The following is a 17,300-nucleotide window of genomic DNA, read 5'->3' on the forward strand; positions in this document are numbered from 1 at the left end:
AACATAAAAAAAATAGTCTAATACCTCTGATAGCTAGCTGATCAACTTCTTTTCCATGATTCAATAGGATAACAATATTTTGATTTCCTTTTTTCTGATTCCTAGCACTATTATTTATCCTCCATAAATTGAACATCTCTACTTAAAAGAATTTTCTTATTTTGAGATTGAAAAATTCTATAAGTCTTAAAGACAGTGTTGTACCCAATAAAGATGTCTGGTTTTACCTACTTATCCAGCTTGTCCCTTTTCACTTAGGGAACATGTGTATAACAAATGCAACCAAAAATTTTAAGGTTTACTAAATATGGTTTGTATCCATACCAAGCCTCAAATGGATTTTTCCCTTTTATTGCCTTAAAGGGAAGCCTATTTAGCAAAAAAATAACGGTATTTGCTAGTTCTGCCCAAAATATTTTAGGCAAACATTTGTCATGTAATAAGCACCTTGCTATCTCTCTTATGGTTCTATTCTTCCTTTCACTCACTTTATTTTACTAAGGAGTGTAGAAGGCTGTCAATTGATGCCTAATGCTAGCCTCATCACAGAATATATTAAACTGTTCTAATTTATACACCTTACCATTGTCTAATTTTAAAACTTAAATCTTGCAACCACTCTGATTTTCAATCCATGCTTTAAACCTCCAAAATACTCTTGCAACCTCTAACTTAAATCTTAGATAGTAAATCAAACACAATCTAGTTAGATTATCAATAAAGGCAATATAATATTTACACCATTTTAAATATGGAGTTTTTAGATGTCCACAAAGATCAATGTGAGTTAACTGCAACTTCTATGATGTTCTCCAAGCTGTTTGTGAAAATGGCAATCTTGATTGCATGTCATAGTAACATCCATTATAATTTGATAAAAATTCTTCCAATGGAGGTAAGCCATGCACCAACTTCATTTTTTTCATATGTAAAAGTGTTTCATGATTGAAGTGCCCTAACTTTCTATGCCAAAGCTGAATATTATTAACTAAACTAGGGAATGTAGTATGCTCGTTCTCCATTAGATCCAATAAGAAGCTTTTACCCTTCATTTTGATTTTAAACATATCATGATCATTTGCATACTTGATCAGACATTTCTTTTTCTCAAAAATAACTTTGCAACCTTTCTCCAAAAGTTGTCCCACACTTAATAAATTTTGATCAATTTTAGATACCAAAAAAACATCAGTGATAAGTTTTGTGCTTGTATAGGTTTCAATAGCTATCGTCCCTTTGTCTTTGATAGAAATATATTCCACATTACTAATTCTGCCCTTTGACACTTTAGACTCATCAAGCTCTTTCAAAATTTGTTGATCATTAGTCATGTGGTTAGTGCATCCATTGTCAATGAGCCAGCTTACACTAGAAGTGTAATCAACAAAGCATGTGGCTACAAACAATTGCTTTTTGACCTTTTGCTTATTTACCACTTTAGCTTCATTCTTCTGAGGAATGCTATTCCGGTAGATTTTCTCATGGTGTCTTGTACAATTACATTTGTTGCATCTCACATCTGAATGATGACCTTTCTTGCCACAATGCTGATAGAGAGGATAATTGTTGTTATTGTTGCCACTATCGTTGTTGTTATCATTAGCACCAGTCGCATTTGCATTTGCATTTGCATTTGCATTTTTTTTTTCCTTTCTTCTTCTGTGCTTTGGTGTTATGATTGATTTGAAGCTTAACTTGCAAGGCTCTTTCTGTTGAGCCTTCCAACCTTATAAGCCCTCTTTGTTCTTGAGCTTGTAATGCATTCAACAATTCTTCCAAGCTGATGCTTGACAAATGTTTAGAGTTTTCCAATGAGGAAATTGTAGCCTAAAATTTTTCAAGGTCTATGACAAATTTTCTGAACAATTCTAAAATAAGAAAATTCAGTACTAAGCAACCTTACCTTATTGACATTGCTTAAAAGTCTGTCAAAGTACTCATTGATTGTCTCTAACTCCTTTATTCTTTGCATTTCAAACTCCCGTATCATATTTTTCGCTTGCATTCCTTTGATTCTCTCATTGCCATCATACTTTTCCTTAAAAAAACCCCATATTTCTTTGGTTGATTTCAAGATCATAATTCTAGTAAGATTGATGGTAATACAACAACAAATACACAAGCCTTTTCCTTCAACTTCTTTTGCCTCTTTTCCTTGTGACTTTTGAGTTGTGCAAAAGTTGAGTTGTTAGGCAGTGGAAGAACCTCATAGTCTTCCTCAAAAACCTCTCAAACATCACCTTCATCAAGAAAAGCTTCTATTATAACTGCCCAAACCTGATAATTCTCTCCATCAAACATGGGAGGAACAACCACTGAGTATGATAGTTCTGAATCCATGTTAATGTGATGGTTTGTTTGTGAACGAGTTGAGATTTGTTTTGTTTGTGGTGAATACTCCAACACTCACAGTCCCTTAAGAAAAAACAACTCTAATACCAATTTGTTGGAAACATAAATTCTAACATTGAGGCTGAAGGTAAAAGAAATAACAAAAATATTTTATTGAAAACGAAAGTAATTGTTTAATTAAAAGTTTGTTGCTAATATATTATTTCATTGAATCAAACTATGTTTAAATACAAACTCATTAATAACAAAAAAGATATTAAAGTGGAATATGGCTATACAATCTTAGCCAGAAACAATTTTTTAGCCACAAACAAAAAAAAAAACTGAAAGAAATACAAAGTAGAAATCTAAGTAACAGTATACAGTAGAAAAATAGAACAAACATACAGAAAAACTAAGTCTTAGTCTTGCTAACAACTTCAACTATCAAGGCACAACTTTAACAAAATCACTTGATATGACATCAGGACAATATGTACGCAGATTAGTGGTTCCAGGCAATAGATTATTTCTATTAAACTAGTATTTGTTCGGTCATATTGCATTATTAATTCTTTAATTAAGACTTTGACTAATTGGTTTTAATTGATCAAGACAGTACACTCTTCTAACCATTGCTTGTTCACCACATCAAGAATCGGCCAATAAGAAAATTACACAAATAGGATTATTGGCGCAGGCAGCACGTTATGCTGTGTATGAAACCAAGACAAATATAATATTCAGCCTTGTAATTAAGAGTCCAGTTGAGTATACTTTCAGAAATTTGACTGAATTCTAGCGAAAAATATTTGGCTCTTTCTGTGTTTTGTTTGACAGAGGGCAGTCTTTTCTTTCCGCATATCATCGCCTTACAGTAAAAGCTTTGAAATTGTTGTCGAGTGGGGCCAACCTTACACAAGGCCTCCTCTTGATTTCAGGAGTTCGGTCTTGAGTATTAACGCGCATAGACTTATACTCAAGTCTTTGGTTCATATGACCTAAATTTGTGCTTTGCTTTTTCTTTAAACATAACTTAATTAGTCCGTCTTACACATACGTAAAATTTTTCAACAAAAGAATAAGGACCAAAGATGAAAACTTCAACCCACTTGTGAAACACGCCATAGCTAAGACTACAAGTTCTCGTAACTTTTCCCATGGACAAGTTTTTATATCTCTTGCTCTAAGGAGCAGATTGAGTGATAAAAGTATAACTTAACCAGAAAAATAAATAAAATATATAAGGTTAATCTATTAATTTATCTGATTTAGTGAATTTGATAACTAGATCGGAGTTTCGCTTGTTTGATCCTCGTTTCTTCATATAAGAAGACTGTATAGTAGTTGGACTAAGTCTTTGCAACCAAAAGCAAATTAAGGTTGGAAAAAAATGGAGTACGTTAAAACGAAGTCTTCAAGTCAATTAGCACCCAAAATTTCCAAGTCTTTGTGTTTCTTTCCTTTAATCTTCCAAAGATGTGATGTGACTCGTAATTTTTTTCTATATTTTCTTACCATCATTTGATTCAGTTAACTCATGATTCATTCTCGCCAGACACCATTTCTATGAGAAATGAGTTTCCAGCTCTTCTCCCCGTCGCCTATTGTTTCTTTTCTTTGTTTCCTTTTGGTTGTTTCTGTCAATATTCAGCCATGTTTGGGCAATGCTGAAATGTTCGAAGCTTGTAAGACTCCATTCAGGTGTGGCCACACCACAGCCGGTTATCCTTTCTGGGGAGATGGTCTTCCAGTTGATTGTCATCCGATTCCTGGCTTCAATCTGAGTTGTGAGAATGAAAAGACTACCTTGATGATCGGTGAAGTAAATTATGTTGTTCTCAGTATCGACGAGAAATCGCAAGCTCTCAATATTGCAAGAAAGGATATCTACGACAATGGAATCTGTCATTCCAATATATCTAATTTACCCAATACGAGTTTTTTTGAACATTTCGAAATTTCGGAAGGGTATAAGATGCTGACATTACGCTGTGGTTTTGAAAATGGTAAAGGAGAGTTTACTTGTTCTCCTGAAGCCATCATCGACAAAGATCATGACACAATAACAATAGGACGCCTTGGTCTGCCCCGTTATGTTAGTGTGAATGTTACGCTTCCCGAAGCATTTTCGGCTGGGGCGTTAAGAAAAAGCCTATCATATCTGGAAGAACACCTGAAACATGGATTTCAGGTGAAATGGAAGGTGACTGGTTCGGAATTCTGCGATAAATGTTTGCAATCCAGTGGAAGATGCGGTTATCCTTTGTTTTGGAGACCAAGTTGCTACTGCATAGATCGATCTTTCGACCCCTTCACAGAACCACCATGTCCAACCTCGCCTGCAGGAGCACCGCCAGGAGATCATCCAGCAGGTCAGTATCTCAAATTTATAGCCACTGCTAAGTACTATACTAAAATGACTTCTCAGTTTACACACATTAACTGGTAGTAGATATTAAAAGACTGACTGTTATTATTACAATCAATGAAACTACATGAGACCGGTTTTAAGTAATCAATTAAATACCCAAATGATAAGTAGAATCACGTGATGACATATTATCTGAATATCTAATTAGTATTTAAAACTGGATGTATATAACATTACTTTATATGACTAGAGAGGAACAAAGCTAAACAACTGATGTACACAATGCATATTTCAGAAACTAAAACTACTTTGTTCTCCTGCAGAAATTAGAATAAGCTAGGCCATCTCTTTCGACATCGCTATCCATAATTTAGCAATCATAATAAAGCATTACAAGTAATATGTGTGTCATCATATAGAGTAGTTAAAAGTTTGACGGAGTCCATGCGACTGCAAAGTCAGATAAGCTCGTAAGTTTACCTTTATGTAGGATTTTTTGCTCAATAACAACTCATCAACAGATATAAACTCACAACTATGGCCGTCTTAGCTACTGCAGTTTCAATAAACAAAGTCAGCCCAGTTGAACTAGATAAATTTTGTGAAAGTTCTGCTCATTGATGTCATTTAGGTATATTATTTGCCACTTTTTTCTGCCGGCTAACTACTCATTATTTTACAAGCATGTGTAGAGATATTTATATTCTAGAAAATTAGGTTGGCAGTCCTTGTTCAAATATTAATTCGTTTGTTCAAGTAGGAAGCACTACTTTAATATCATAACTGGTAAGACATCTTAATTCCTTCCCAGTCAAGTCAGATTTAAGGATAATATATGTATTCTATTGTTATAATAGAGAAGACTATTTTAAATGGTAGCTGTCCTGTGTCTATCTATTACGAATCAGATAAACTTTTCTTGACAATCATAAAAAAAATTTCAATAGAATGTAGACTTTTCATGATTAGTTATAATCTAAAGTCTATTTAATGTTAGCTAACTAACACCCAGGATTAATTACCAAACAAGCTTCATATTCTCTAAGAGCTGTTGCAAACTCCTCTCAATTCCTTCACTTTCATAAGAGCTTTGGTAGTTTTGTATTCATACCCTTATTTGGATCATCTACCTACTCTTTTCTCCTTCAATTTCTCTCAAACGATGCACCCTGATTATTTCTGGACCATCTTCTTCCTCATTTTCATCTTCAATACTCAAAAATCTTCATGTGCGGATGATTATCGATTCACAAACTGCAGTCTTCCTGTGTACTGTGGAAACCAAAGCATAGATATCAACTACCCTTTCTGGGGCATAAACCGTGCAGATTACTGTGGTCTATTGGGGTTCCAGATGGAGTGCCAAGATGGCATTCTAAAGATCAAGATGTTGTCGAACATGTTTCGAATTCTTGGCATTAATCAAACCACACAGACTCTGAAGGTTGCTAGAGATGATTTCTGGTATAGCATTTGTCCAACTAATCTCTCCAACACCACCATTGATTTCACCCGCTTCAGTTATGCCCCGGGACAAAGGAACCTCACCCTATACTATGGTTGTCCTATTCGCCCTGACCCCTACATTTTCTCTTCTGACTGTGCTGTAAATGGTACCAGCATGAATGTCTTGTATGTGCCCCAGAGTCCTCCAGTTGACCCACATATAGGAAGTTGCTATTGCAGTGTCAATGTTCCAGTTCTTGAAACAACTGCTCAGGAACTTGACCAAGGTAGAAATTTCATCAATGATACGTTAGATGAAGGCTTCGAAGTGCAATGGATTTTAGGGAACGACCAGTGCAACACATGTGTCAACTCTGGCGGGGTTTGCGGATACAACTCTACCGAGAGTCAATTCGTTTGCTTTTGCCGTGATCAGCCCAATGCAATTGAATGTTTATCTAGTCCAGGACCTCCAGGTTTGTTTCCTTTATCAGCTCAATTCTATTGCACCAGGTTTGATATAGAGGTCTATTTAACAGCTGATCTCAGCGGTAGAACTAGATAGGGTTGATTTCTTCCAGGTTACGCCTGGAAATATAGAATATGCACCATCACCATATAAATACTGAATGGCCAATGTTTAGAATATTTAATTTTCTAGGCTACTTCAACTGGCGTGAACAGGCACACTAACTTACAACTGAAGCTTCCCATTAGGAATACTAAACACCTTACTGAGTCAAATTAAACAATTAATTTTCTATGACGGGAAGATGTGAAATGCTAGCTTATCTACCTGATATCAATATTAACTTCCATATCTCTCTGTCTCTCTCTCAAAATGGCTCTTCATCTCTCTCCAAACCTCTGCTTGTTCTCCACCATCACCATAATCTTCATCTTAGTCCAAGTCCCAACATGTGTGTCAACCATCGATGCGAAATATGAAAATTGTAGCGCCCCTTTTCGCTGTGCAAACTTGGAGAATCTCGAATACCCTTTTTGGGGAGTGGGTAGGCGAGAGTTTTGTGGGCACCCGGTTTATGAGTTGAACTGCCAAGGCGAGGTTGCAGAGATCACTATCAGGGCGAAAAACTACGGAGTAATCTACAGAGTGCTGGAAGTAAATAACGTTTCTTGGACTCTCACAGTTGCTATAGAAGATTACTGGGATAACATTTGTCCCACAAGCCCTGTCACTGGTACTATTGATCCCAGGTTCTTTAATTATACCTCCGATACAGAAAATGTAACGCTGTATTATGGTTGTCCTCCTCTTGGAGATGACATCTCCGTGCTGCTTCCCTTAAAGTTTAATTGCAGCCCTGAAGAGACAGACACCAATAATTACTATTTCATATGGGGCGACGATGCTGCGAATAGTATGTTAACAGGTGACGTGATAGCAGCCATTAGCATTTACTTCGGAGGTTGTGCCAGAAACGTTACTATTCCGGGGAGATTGTCAGTATTTCCATTCTTAAATTATACAGCTGCGGCAAATGTGAGTGAAGCTCTTAGAGAGGGCTTTGATTTGCAATGGGACGCAAATAATAGCTTATGTGACAAATGTAAAAACTCAGGTGGACTGTGTGGATATGACCCTGATACTGATGAATTCATTTGTTATTGTCGTGATAAGCCTTATCCCTTGACTTGTTCCTCAAAAGGTACTTCCCATCTCTATTTCATTACTTCTGCATCAATGAGTTTCCGCAATATTGCTGGATTAAGGTTTAGCATATTCCTTATATTGATGCTATATTCTTTCATTTAAAAATAATTCATTGTAGAAGGTACTAGGAAACTCTCCCTTTTTGTTCAAAGTATTGACCTTTTCCACCAAACCCAGAAGAAAAATAATTAGCAGACAGATTGATGTTCTGTTTTCCATTTACCTGTTCTTTGCCCTCTATAACTCTTAAAGGCAGTCCTCAAAGTTACTTTTTCTCTCTGGAAGTATTATCCAGAAATCCTCTGCCTGTTGTTTTAGGCCCCTTGTTTCATACCAGCTCTTGCCCCTGACATTGTCATTATTGATCACTCCAACCAAATCTGCAGGCTATGCTTCCAAATAAGCAGCTACTTTCAAATTACTCTGCAACCAAACATATTTTAGTACTCCAGATCATACACGGAAAATGTGCTCGCTGGCCTTCATTGACCAAGAGGAAATCAAGTTAAGGGAAACTGTCAAACAAATACTAACACTAATATAAACGTGTTGGCAGCCAAGTTCTGATATTTTATTAAGGAATCTGTCAATAGTCAATGGCTATTTCTTGTCCTATTTGTCTATAAAATATTTGTTCTTGTCTTGTTCAAATCGTAATGTCAAAATTGATGGCTAACAAAAGCAAGCTTCTTATACCCATGTGATCTATAGCACCTCATGAACTAAATCACTATGAACTGAACTCTAGGCCAGTTTCTGTTTCATGTTTGTTCATCTAACCTGCTGGAATAAAGCTGATCTCTGAAGATAAGCCTGCAAAATTTTGAAACTGCGGTGTTTGTAATACACTAATACAGTAATCAGTTTCAGCAGAAAACTTGATAATAGCCATCTCAATTCTCAAGAAGTACATAGAATAGATTTCAGGTACCAGGGCTTCACAAAAGCCTGCAAACACACACTTACAAACTATATAGTATGAAATTGAACTCTTGATGATTTGTGGCCTGCAATGGAGATCAATAAATTTGCATACATGCTTCTGCACATACTTTGCTCGTGTTCTGTTCAAGATCACTGACATTTCTCGTTCTCGCAGCAGATGGAAAGGCAGAGAAAACAAATTCCAGAAAAGCAGGTGATATTTCCTTCTCTTAGAACATCCATTTTCACCTTATTTTTCCTGGTAAAGTTCATAATATAGATAAAATTTGAACAATTTCTTGCTCATAATATAGGTGAAGTTCATGATATAGTCATTGGTGCATTAGTAGCAAGTGGAGCTGTTGCTATATTTCTGGTATGCTGTTGTATATACATCGTTCTGCGGAGGAGGAAAAATGTAGCCCAGTACAAAAGAAGAGACGTGCAAACTCTTGCTTCAGGCACAAGCTCAACTAGCACAACGAGTTTTTCCAAAAGCATCTCTTCTCACCCCTACACAAAATCTGACCTTGAAAAAGGCAGCACCTACTTTGGAGCTCAGGTCTTTACCTATGCTGAACTTGAACAGGCTACTGACAATTTCGACTCATCGAAGGAGCTTGGAGATGGGGGCTTCGGAACTGTTTATTATGGTACAACATTTGTTTACTACTTACCCTTGAGGACTTTACCATCTCTTGCTCTTACCAATTTTATCAAATGCTTGATCAGGTGAACTCAAAGATGGGCGCTCAGTTGCTGTAAAGCGCTTGTATGAGAACACTGTCAGAAGGGTCGAGCAGTTCAAGAATGAAATTGAGATTCTGACTCGCTTGCGACACCCGAATCTTGTGGCACTCTACGGATGCACATCCCGACACAGCCGGGAACTTCTCCTGGTTTATGAGTATATTCCCAATGGAACAGTTGCTGATCATCTCCATGGAAGTCGAGCAAACTCCGGTTTGCTAACTTGGCCTATTCGATTAAACATTGCCATAGAAACAGCCAAGGCACTGGCATTCCTTCATGTCTCGGATGTCATACACCGTGATGTCAAAACCAACAACATTCTTCTGGATGACAACTTCCACGTAAAAGTAGCAGACTTTGGACTGTCAAGATTTTTCCCAGATAATGTTACTCATGTGTCAACTGCTCCCCAGGGAACACCAGGCTATGTCGATCCTGAGTATTATCAATGCTACCAACTCACAGAAAAGAGCGACGTTTACAGCTTCGGAGTGGTTTTAATGGAGCTTATATCATCCTTAGAAGCTGTGGACACCAACAGGCACAGACATGATATAAATTTATCCAACATGGCAGTCAGCAGAATCCAGAATCATGCATTGCAGGAACTTGTCGATCCATCCCTTGGATTCGAAAACAATTATACTGTAAGAAACATGATAACATCAGCGGCGGAATTGGCTTTCAGGTGTTTGCAGCAAGACAGAGAAGTGAGGCCTTCAATGCAAGAAATTCTGCAGGTTTTGAAAGAGATTCAGAATCAACAATTCGGTACCCAGAAAGCAGAAGAAGTAGATTTTTACAGTACCGATGATTCGGTGCTGCTGAGGATTTCTCCTCCGCCCCTTTCATCACCGGACTCCGGTGGCAATGATAAGTGGGTAAGAAGCTCTAGTACTCCCTCTGCTTCCTACTAATTCAAAATCCCTTTTTGCATATGCAAAAACTGATCTGAAAATATTAAATTTATCAATTTCAGATGAAGATAAGAACACTATAAGCAAAGTTTTGCGGAGGAGATCGGTGTTTCAAGAATCAAGTAAATTTCTCAAAGGGTTTTTCCAATATTTTTTTTTTTAATAAATATTTCATATTTAATAATTGTACTGTAGAAAAGAACAAATCTTGACTTGTGTTTGGCTGCAGTAATTACAATGAAGTCAACAACTTTGAATCAAGATTTTGATTTAATAATTGAAATTTGTTTCTAATGCAGAATTTATTAATTGAAATTAAGAAAAAACTAAATACACTGATCCAAATTAAGAATCTACTTTTTTTTTTTTTTTAACCTTTTTGGACTTCAACATATCAAAAACAGAATGCCCTCCCTTAGCTTTAAAACAAAACTGACCCGAGACTCGCTCTCTCCGTCTCTCACTCATAATCACCACTGAAACAGAAGCATCGACGTATGACACCCTCATTTTTTTTACACCCAGATCTCGCTTTCGAGATTTCCTAGCTACCCAGCTCGAAATTTTTGTTTTTTTTTTTATATTGTTATGGCGACACTTCAAAGATTCAAGCTTTTGGCCACCCAATGCGCCGTCGCCGGTAGTCCGACTCGGAGCCCGACAGCCAGTCCAGTTATCCACCTTCGCCGCCGCAAGACTCTCCGGATGCTACTGAATCGCCGCCGATTCGCTCGCCCAGATGACGATGACTTGAACCGAGATATCGCCGATAAGTCGCCCGAGATCAAGAACAAAAAGATTAGAGCCAAGTTGAAGGATTTATTTGTTTCATCGCCGCCATTTGAGGATAAAGATTCGGAGAGGGGGGAAGATAGAGAAGGGCTTTTACCGGTCACTGGGAGTCTCAGTGGTGTTGGCGGTTCTGCATCTCGTCGTGGCTCGGTCGGTTCACTAAGGCCGATATCTGCAACGTTTCGGCATCGCTTATTGAGAAGAGCTTGGCGACCTGTGCTGGTTACTATCCCAGAGTAACAGTAGGAAATCAAAAAATCTAAGAAAATGATAAATTGAATATTTTTGTTCATTTTTATTTATTTTCCACTTTCTATTTTTCTTGGGAAGCATCTGAAATATATGATTTTGGAAAACAAAAACAAAAACAATTAAAATTTTGGGATATATATTATTAATTGGCCACTTTTGCTCATTTTGGGGTCCCTAAATTATGATGTTTCGGTTGCAATAATGCTAGTAATGAACATTAGTGTTTTCTTCCAAGCATGCTCTTCCTTTTTTCTTCCATTTTCTCCCTGGTTTTTCTGAGCGCTTTATAAACATAAAAAAAGATTTAATAATGTATAATAATTTTTTCCGATGAGGAACCCTTCTCGAATTAGACCTTCTCATTGGAAATGTGTCAATTACACCCACTAGATTGAATCCTGATTAAACCTCTTATCTAGGATTATATTAATCACAATGAATAGATCAAATCTCATAATCATTATATCAGATAAGATAAATTAGATTTTAATGATACATAATAAATAGGTCAAACTCAATTTCAACATGGGTTCATCAACTCTCTTACCCAAAACATTTTTTTATAAGGAGTCTCAACCTAATACCACTCAATCCATCCTTGGTGTGGAGCAATATAAAGTTGAAAAGCATTGAAAAGCATGTATATATACATACAAGAAAAAGAAAAAGGGAAATGGGATAGAATCTTAGGGACCATAAACTTTGTAGATGGCCCAGAAAATGCAGAATATGAAAAGGAAGAATTGACAGATCACTTCCAATTCCAATGAAGGAATAAAGACAGTGTCTTCATAAATTCAGGTCTGGTCAATCCTTTCAAAGGGGCATCTTATCCATGTCCCACTATTAGCGATAAAATGAAATTGGGAATCAGCAAGCAACAGTAACACCATTTTACCTTTTTCAGAATTTTCCAATTCATGAATAGCTTATCCTGGAAAAAGGAAATTGAAGATTGGTTTTTTCCTCTTTTTAAGTTACCCTATCAGTTGATGGATGGACTGTAAAGGGCAAGATAAACAAGGAAATGGGTGTTCTTTTTTTAAAGTTATGTTTATTCTTCTAGCTTCCAGCTAGATTATCATAAGCTTCAATGGTCGATTAAAATATTTTGTTTCCGATAAAATTATTAAATTTATATTAAATATATATCATTAAATAATTAAATAATTTTAAAATTAAAGATAAAATAATAAATAATTATATAAAAATAAATTATATAAATAAAAATAGATCTAGACTCTTTGTAGTGTATATGCCTGCTGAAAAGCCTTCTTAACAGAGGGCCTATTGGCAAATACCAGAATGTACAGTAAAATTCTGTTTTCTGGCCCTTGTGGCCACTGCTTGGAACGTCAATGAAAGGTTGTGGTGGCAAATCAATGTACTATTGACTCAATTCGTTGGCCCGTGGAACGATTTCTTCAGTTTGCTGCCATGGTTCTGACTATGTGGTGAAGCTGTCCGACATTGAGCATTGAAAGACCCCCAACAGCTAACAAAATTATTAAAATTTTGAAAAAAATTTTAAGTTTAAACCTTTTTCATATTTATAAAATTTTGATTAATCTGATATAGTAATTATAGGTCTAGTTGCTATACCTCAAATTTATTGAAAGGTGCATTTAGTTTGAATAATCTTTTATTATAAAAAATAAAATATTAACTCAAGTTACTAATATAAATAATTATTATATTTAGTTTGATATAATAAAATAATATTAAAATATTATTTTACGTAAATGTTTATAAACATAATTATTCTAAATATATATTGTTATATTAATTGAAAATGATTATCTTAATAATTTTTTATATTTAAGATAAAATTAATAATAAAATTATTTTCTATATTATTTATCATATCAATATTAGTAATAAAAATTATTAAAATCATTTATTACTAACAAACCAAATAAAATGATGTAAATAATAAAAAATAAATTAGCAATATAATTTTTTATCGATTTGAATCAAACCTATCCTAAAAGTGTAAAGATATGTATATATAGTAAGAGAGGGACTTCAGAGTGGCCTCTCATTCCTTCACAAACCAGGAAAATAATGTAAAGTACGGCAAAAATGAACTGATTATGTGGTACGAAATTTTTAGACTTTTTTATACGTTTAACTCTTTGTATGTAGGTTTTTTTGGAGAAATTATAACAAATGTCTAAAATTAAAGGGTGTTAAACAAAATTATCTAAAAATCTAAGGATTAAGCAAAAATACCCTCAATTTGTGAAATGACCAAACTACTCTTATATATAAACCCCACATTTTTACAGATTTACTGTTGAAATTCAGAGAAAATTCGGATCTCCCATAGGTCTCCCACGGGCGTAGCGAGTTTTTGTCTTTTCCGTTGACTTTTCGTATTTTCTAGCAACCGAAATGAAAAATAAGGATAGTACATCATTTTACTTCTTGTTTAAATCAATTTATTGTTAGAAGTATTTAGATTTGAGGGAGATTTTGAGGTTTGAATTTTTAGGGTTCCAATTTTGAATAATGCATAAAATGTTTTGATTCTTGATCGTTTTGCTATAATTTCTTGAGAGGTTTTGTGTTATTGGATGTGTAAATTTGATTTATGTTGAAATTAGAGGTTGAAATGACTAGTTTTTGCTAGAAAATAGGCTACATTTGTTGGGGCTACGGTAATCTCCCACGGGCGTCGGTGGGGTGGGAGGAAATTTAGCGTTTTCAAAATTTTAGAGGGAGAGGAAAGAGAGGGAGAGCCACGGGGGTCCGTAAAAACTTTTACACTGAACTGTGGGACAGTCTGTGAAAACCGTGGGTTTGATGAAAATTGACTTTTTTTAAACTATAGGGTCTATAAAATATTAGAAAATTGATAAGAGGCAAAGGAAAATATTGAACCTGTTAAGAGGGGAAATTTTATAAGGGGGTAAATTAATATTTCTCACACCTAGGGTTTTTCAATGTGTAATTTTTGAATTTCATATCCATTTTTTTTGTTTTATGGTTTTTTTATATGTAATTTTCAAATTTGACACCCATCTCTTTATTTTTATGTTTTTTAAACACATTTTACAATGTAATTACGAAATTTCAGATTGATCTTTTAGTTTTCTCATTCCTAAGCTACTTGAACTCGTAGTTTTTGAAATTCAGATCCGTTTTTTCAAATTTCTTAATAATTTTTTTATTGTTGATATTCTAGGATATTTCAACATATAAAATTTGAATTTTAGTTTCGATTTTTTTTATTTTTGTCATTTTAAGATATATTGACTCATACTTTTCAGATTTTCGAGCGAATTTTTTATTGTTGATATTTTAAGGTATTTCAACATATACAATTCGAATTTCAGTTCTATTTTTCTAATTTCTACCATTTTAAGATTTTTAGATGTGTAGACTTCAAAATTTTGAATAATTTTTTTATTCATATTATTCTAGTATATTTCGACTCATTCTTTTCATATTTTTCAGTGATTTTTGGTTTTTCACATTCTAGGTTATTTATATGTATAGATTTCAAATTTCATTTTGATTTTTCAATACTTGTGAATTTATTATATGTCGACTCATATTTTTCATTTAACCTCTTATAATTATCTAACATTTCATTTAACACCCTTGTATGTTGTCTCGTATCAAAATGCATCGATCTATCATAATATTTCATTTAAAATATTCTTATAATGTTTAATATCAAAATACTTTCATATTTTTATAACATTTTATTTAGCCCTTTATAATTATCTAACACTTTATTTAACATCTTTGTATATTATCTTGTATCAAAATATATCTATTTATTTTTAATATGTTATTTAAATCTTTTATATATTGTGTACTATCAAAATGCCCCTTATATTTTTTTAACATTTCATTTAATCCCTAAATTATTATAAATATCTAAATACTCCATTTACATGACATACAAACTAGATTTAACAAATAAAATTAAGTTTTGAGTTAAGATTTATATAAATACTTTTTTTTCATGAATTGATTTTTTTTAATTCGAATTTAGAAATACGAACTTCTTCCTTCTGAACGAACTCATAATAATTGATATTAAATAAAAATGAAAGTGAAAATGAATATTTAAGTGATATGAAAAATATATGTAATGAGAATGAAAGTGAGAGGACTTATATAGATGTGGTAAAGGATAATTTTAATATTTTAAAAAAAATTAAGGTATTTTTGCTTTAAAAAAATAGATATTTTTACTTAATAAAATGATAAAATGGTCATTTAATTTAATTTTTCCCTTTTTTAAATGTAAGCAGCTCACATAAAGGATGAGCAGAAATTCTTGTATTATCATCAAGAAAATGAAAAAGTTGACAATGAATGAGGAAATATTCAGGTGGAGTCAAATTAGTATATTCTTAATGGGCTTGATGGGGTTGTTAGCAACCCATCCAAATGGTGACCAGAAAAAATATTTTAATTAAAAAAATAAAAAATTACTATAATAATAAATTATTTAAAAAATTATTTAGTATAATAAAATTTAATAAAAAATATAAACATAATTAATTATTATATTTAGTTTAAAGTAATTAAAAAATATTAAAATATTATTTTACTTAAATACCTTTAAATATAATTATTTTAAAATATTTTTTATATTATTTATTATTTTAATTAAAAATAATGACATTTTACTCTTAAAAAATTAATAAGGATATAATTATAATAAAATAAAGATTATCTTTGTAATCTTCAAATATCTAAATTAAAAATAATAATCAGATTACCTCTTATTTTATCTATTACATTATCATTGGTATTAGAGGATTACCAAAATATTTTATTACCTTACAAATCAAAGTACTATAAGCAATAAAAAATAAATTACTACGATAATATATAAATCCCCCACCCCAACGCCCATAAGGTGTTGTTTTACTCAAGGTAAATATAAATTACTTCAGTAATCTATATTTTATTATTAAGATTATTTTGTTTGGTTGGTAAGTAACAAAAAATTAATTACTTTGGTAATTATTTTGTTTGGTTGATTAGTAATAAAATATTAAAATAATTTTTTATTACAAATAATGATGTAACAGATAATATAAGATGTACCCTTATTACCAACTTATTTTTTTACTGTTCCATCATTAATTATTAATTTTTTAAGACAAAAGCACCCTAACTTTTAATTAATATACAAGTATCATGAAAAATATTTTATAATAATTATATCTAAGGATATTTAAATAAAAAAATATTATGATATTTTTTTATTACATCCAACCAAATACAATAATTATTTATATCTATTAATTTTAATCAAGTATAATAATAATTTATACCTAATAATCTTTAAGGTAATCTATCTTACTAGTAATCTTTCATTTTTAATAATAAAAAATTACCCAAACGAGCCAAACTAAATGCATCCTAAGAGTAATATTATATGCACATATTTTTAATTATAACTGATTATTGAAATGATTTATCATCATATAATTTAATATTATTTTATTATTAATTTAAAATCATTTAATTACATAAATAATACATCATCTCTTTATTTAATTATATATTTAAAATTATTTATACAAAATTTTTTTGTTTATGTAAATTGTAAAGTAACACCACAGAGTGACAAGGACATATGAGAATGATCCAACACTTATTTATTTGTCATTTTATGTTTGTCTTCTTAAATAGAAAAAAAATTGGTAAAGAAGAAAACTGTTTCTCATGAATTAAATTATAAAAGGAATGTTAAAATCACAAAAATATCATAAACACCAATAAAATTTTAAAATTTTACATATATACCTTACTATATCATCATTTTCTCTTAAAAAAGTGTATCAATATATATCGGTAATATATA

At 32.8% G+C, this 17,300-nt stretch overlaps 2 protein-coding genes across 8 annotated transcripts; both read left to right on the forward strand.

Annotated features, from left to right (window-relative positions):
* Positions 1-3,850: 3,850 nt before the first annotated feature.
* LOC123197990 (LEAF RUST 10 DISEASE-RESISTANCE LOCUS RECEPTOR-LIKE PROTEIN KINASE-like 1.3) lies at positions 3,851-10,681 on the forward strand. 7 transcript variants are annotated; one of them, XM_044612543.1, is made up of 5 exons: positions 6,928-7,821; positions 8,926-8,964; positions 9,065-9,403; positions 9,483-10,384; positions 10,483-10,681. In XM_044612543.1, exons 1-5 carry the CDS (start codon positions 6,993-6,995, stop codon positions 10,501-10,503), a joined length of 2,130 nt encoding a protein of 709 aa, XP_044468478.1. In that variant the 5' UTR covers positions 6,928-6,992; the 3' UTR covers positions 10,504-10,681. The 7 variants fall into 7 exon arrangements, with proteins under 7 accessions (XP_044468479.1, XP_044468480.1, XP_044468481.1 ...); XM_044612544.1 differs by lacking the exons at positions 6,928-7,821; positions 10,483-10,681 and adding an exon at positions 3,851-4,706 and having other exon boundaries at positions 9,483-10,451; XM_044612545.1 differs by lacking the exons at positions 6,928-7,821; positions 10,483-10,681 and adding an exon at positions 3,851-4,706 and having other exon boundaries at positions 8,929-8,964; positions 9,483-10,451.
* A 145-nt stretch (positions 10,682-10,826) lies between these two features.
* On the forward strand, positions 10,827-11,698 carry LOC123197992. The gene has a single exon (XM_044612550.1). The coding sequence runs from the start codon at positions 11,009-11,011 to the stop codon at positions 11,450-11,452; it is 444 nt and encodes a 147-aa protein (XP_044468485.1). The 5' UTR covers positions 10,827-11,008; the 3' UTR covers positions 11,453-11,698.
* The last annotated feature ends 5,602 nt before the right edge of the window (positions 11,699-17,300 follow it).

Source organism: Mangifera indica, chromosome 15, assembly GCF_011075055.1.
Source record: "Mangifera indica cultivar Alphonso chromosome 15, CATAS_Mindica_2.1, whole genome shotgun sequence".
Lineage (NCBI taxonomy): Eukaryota > Viridiplantae > Streptophyta > Magnoliopsida > Sapindales > Anacardiaceae > Mangifera > Mangifera indica.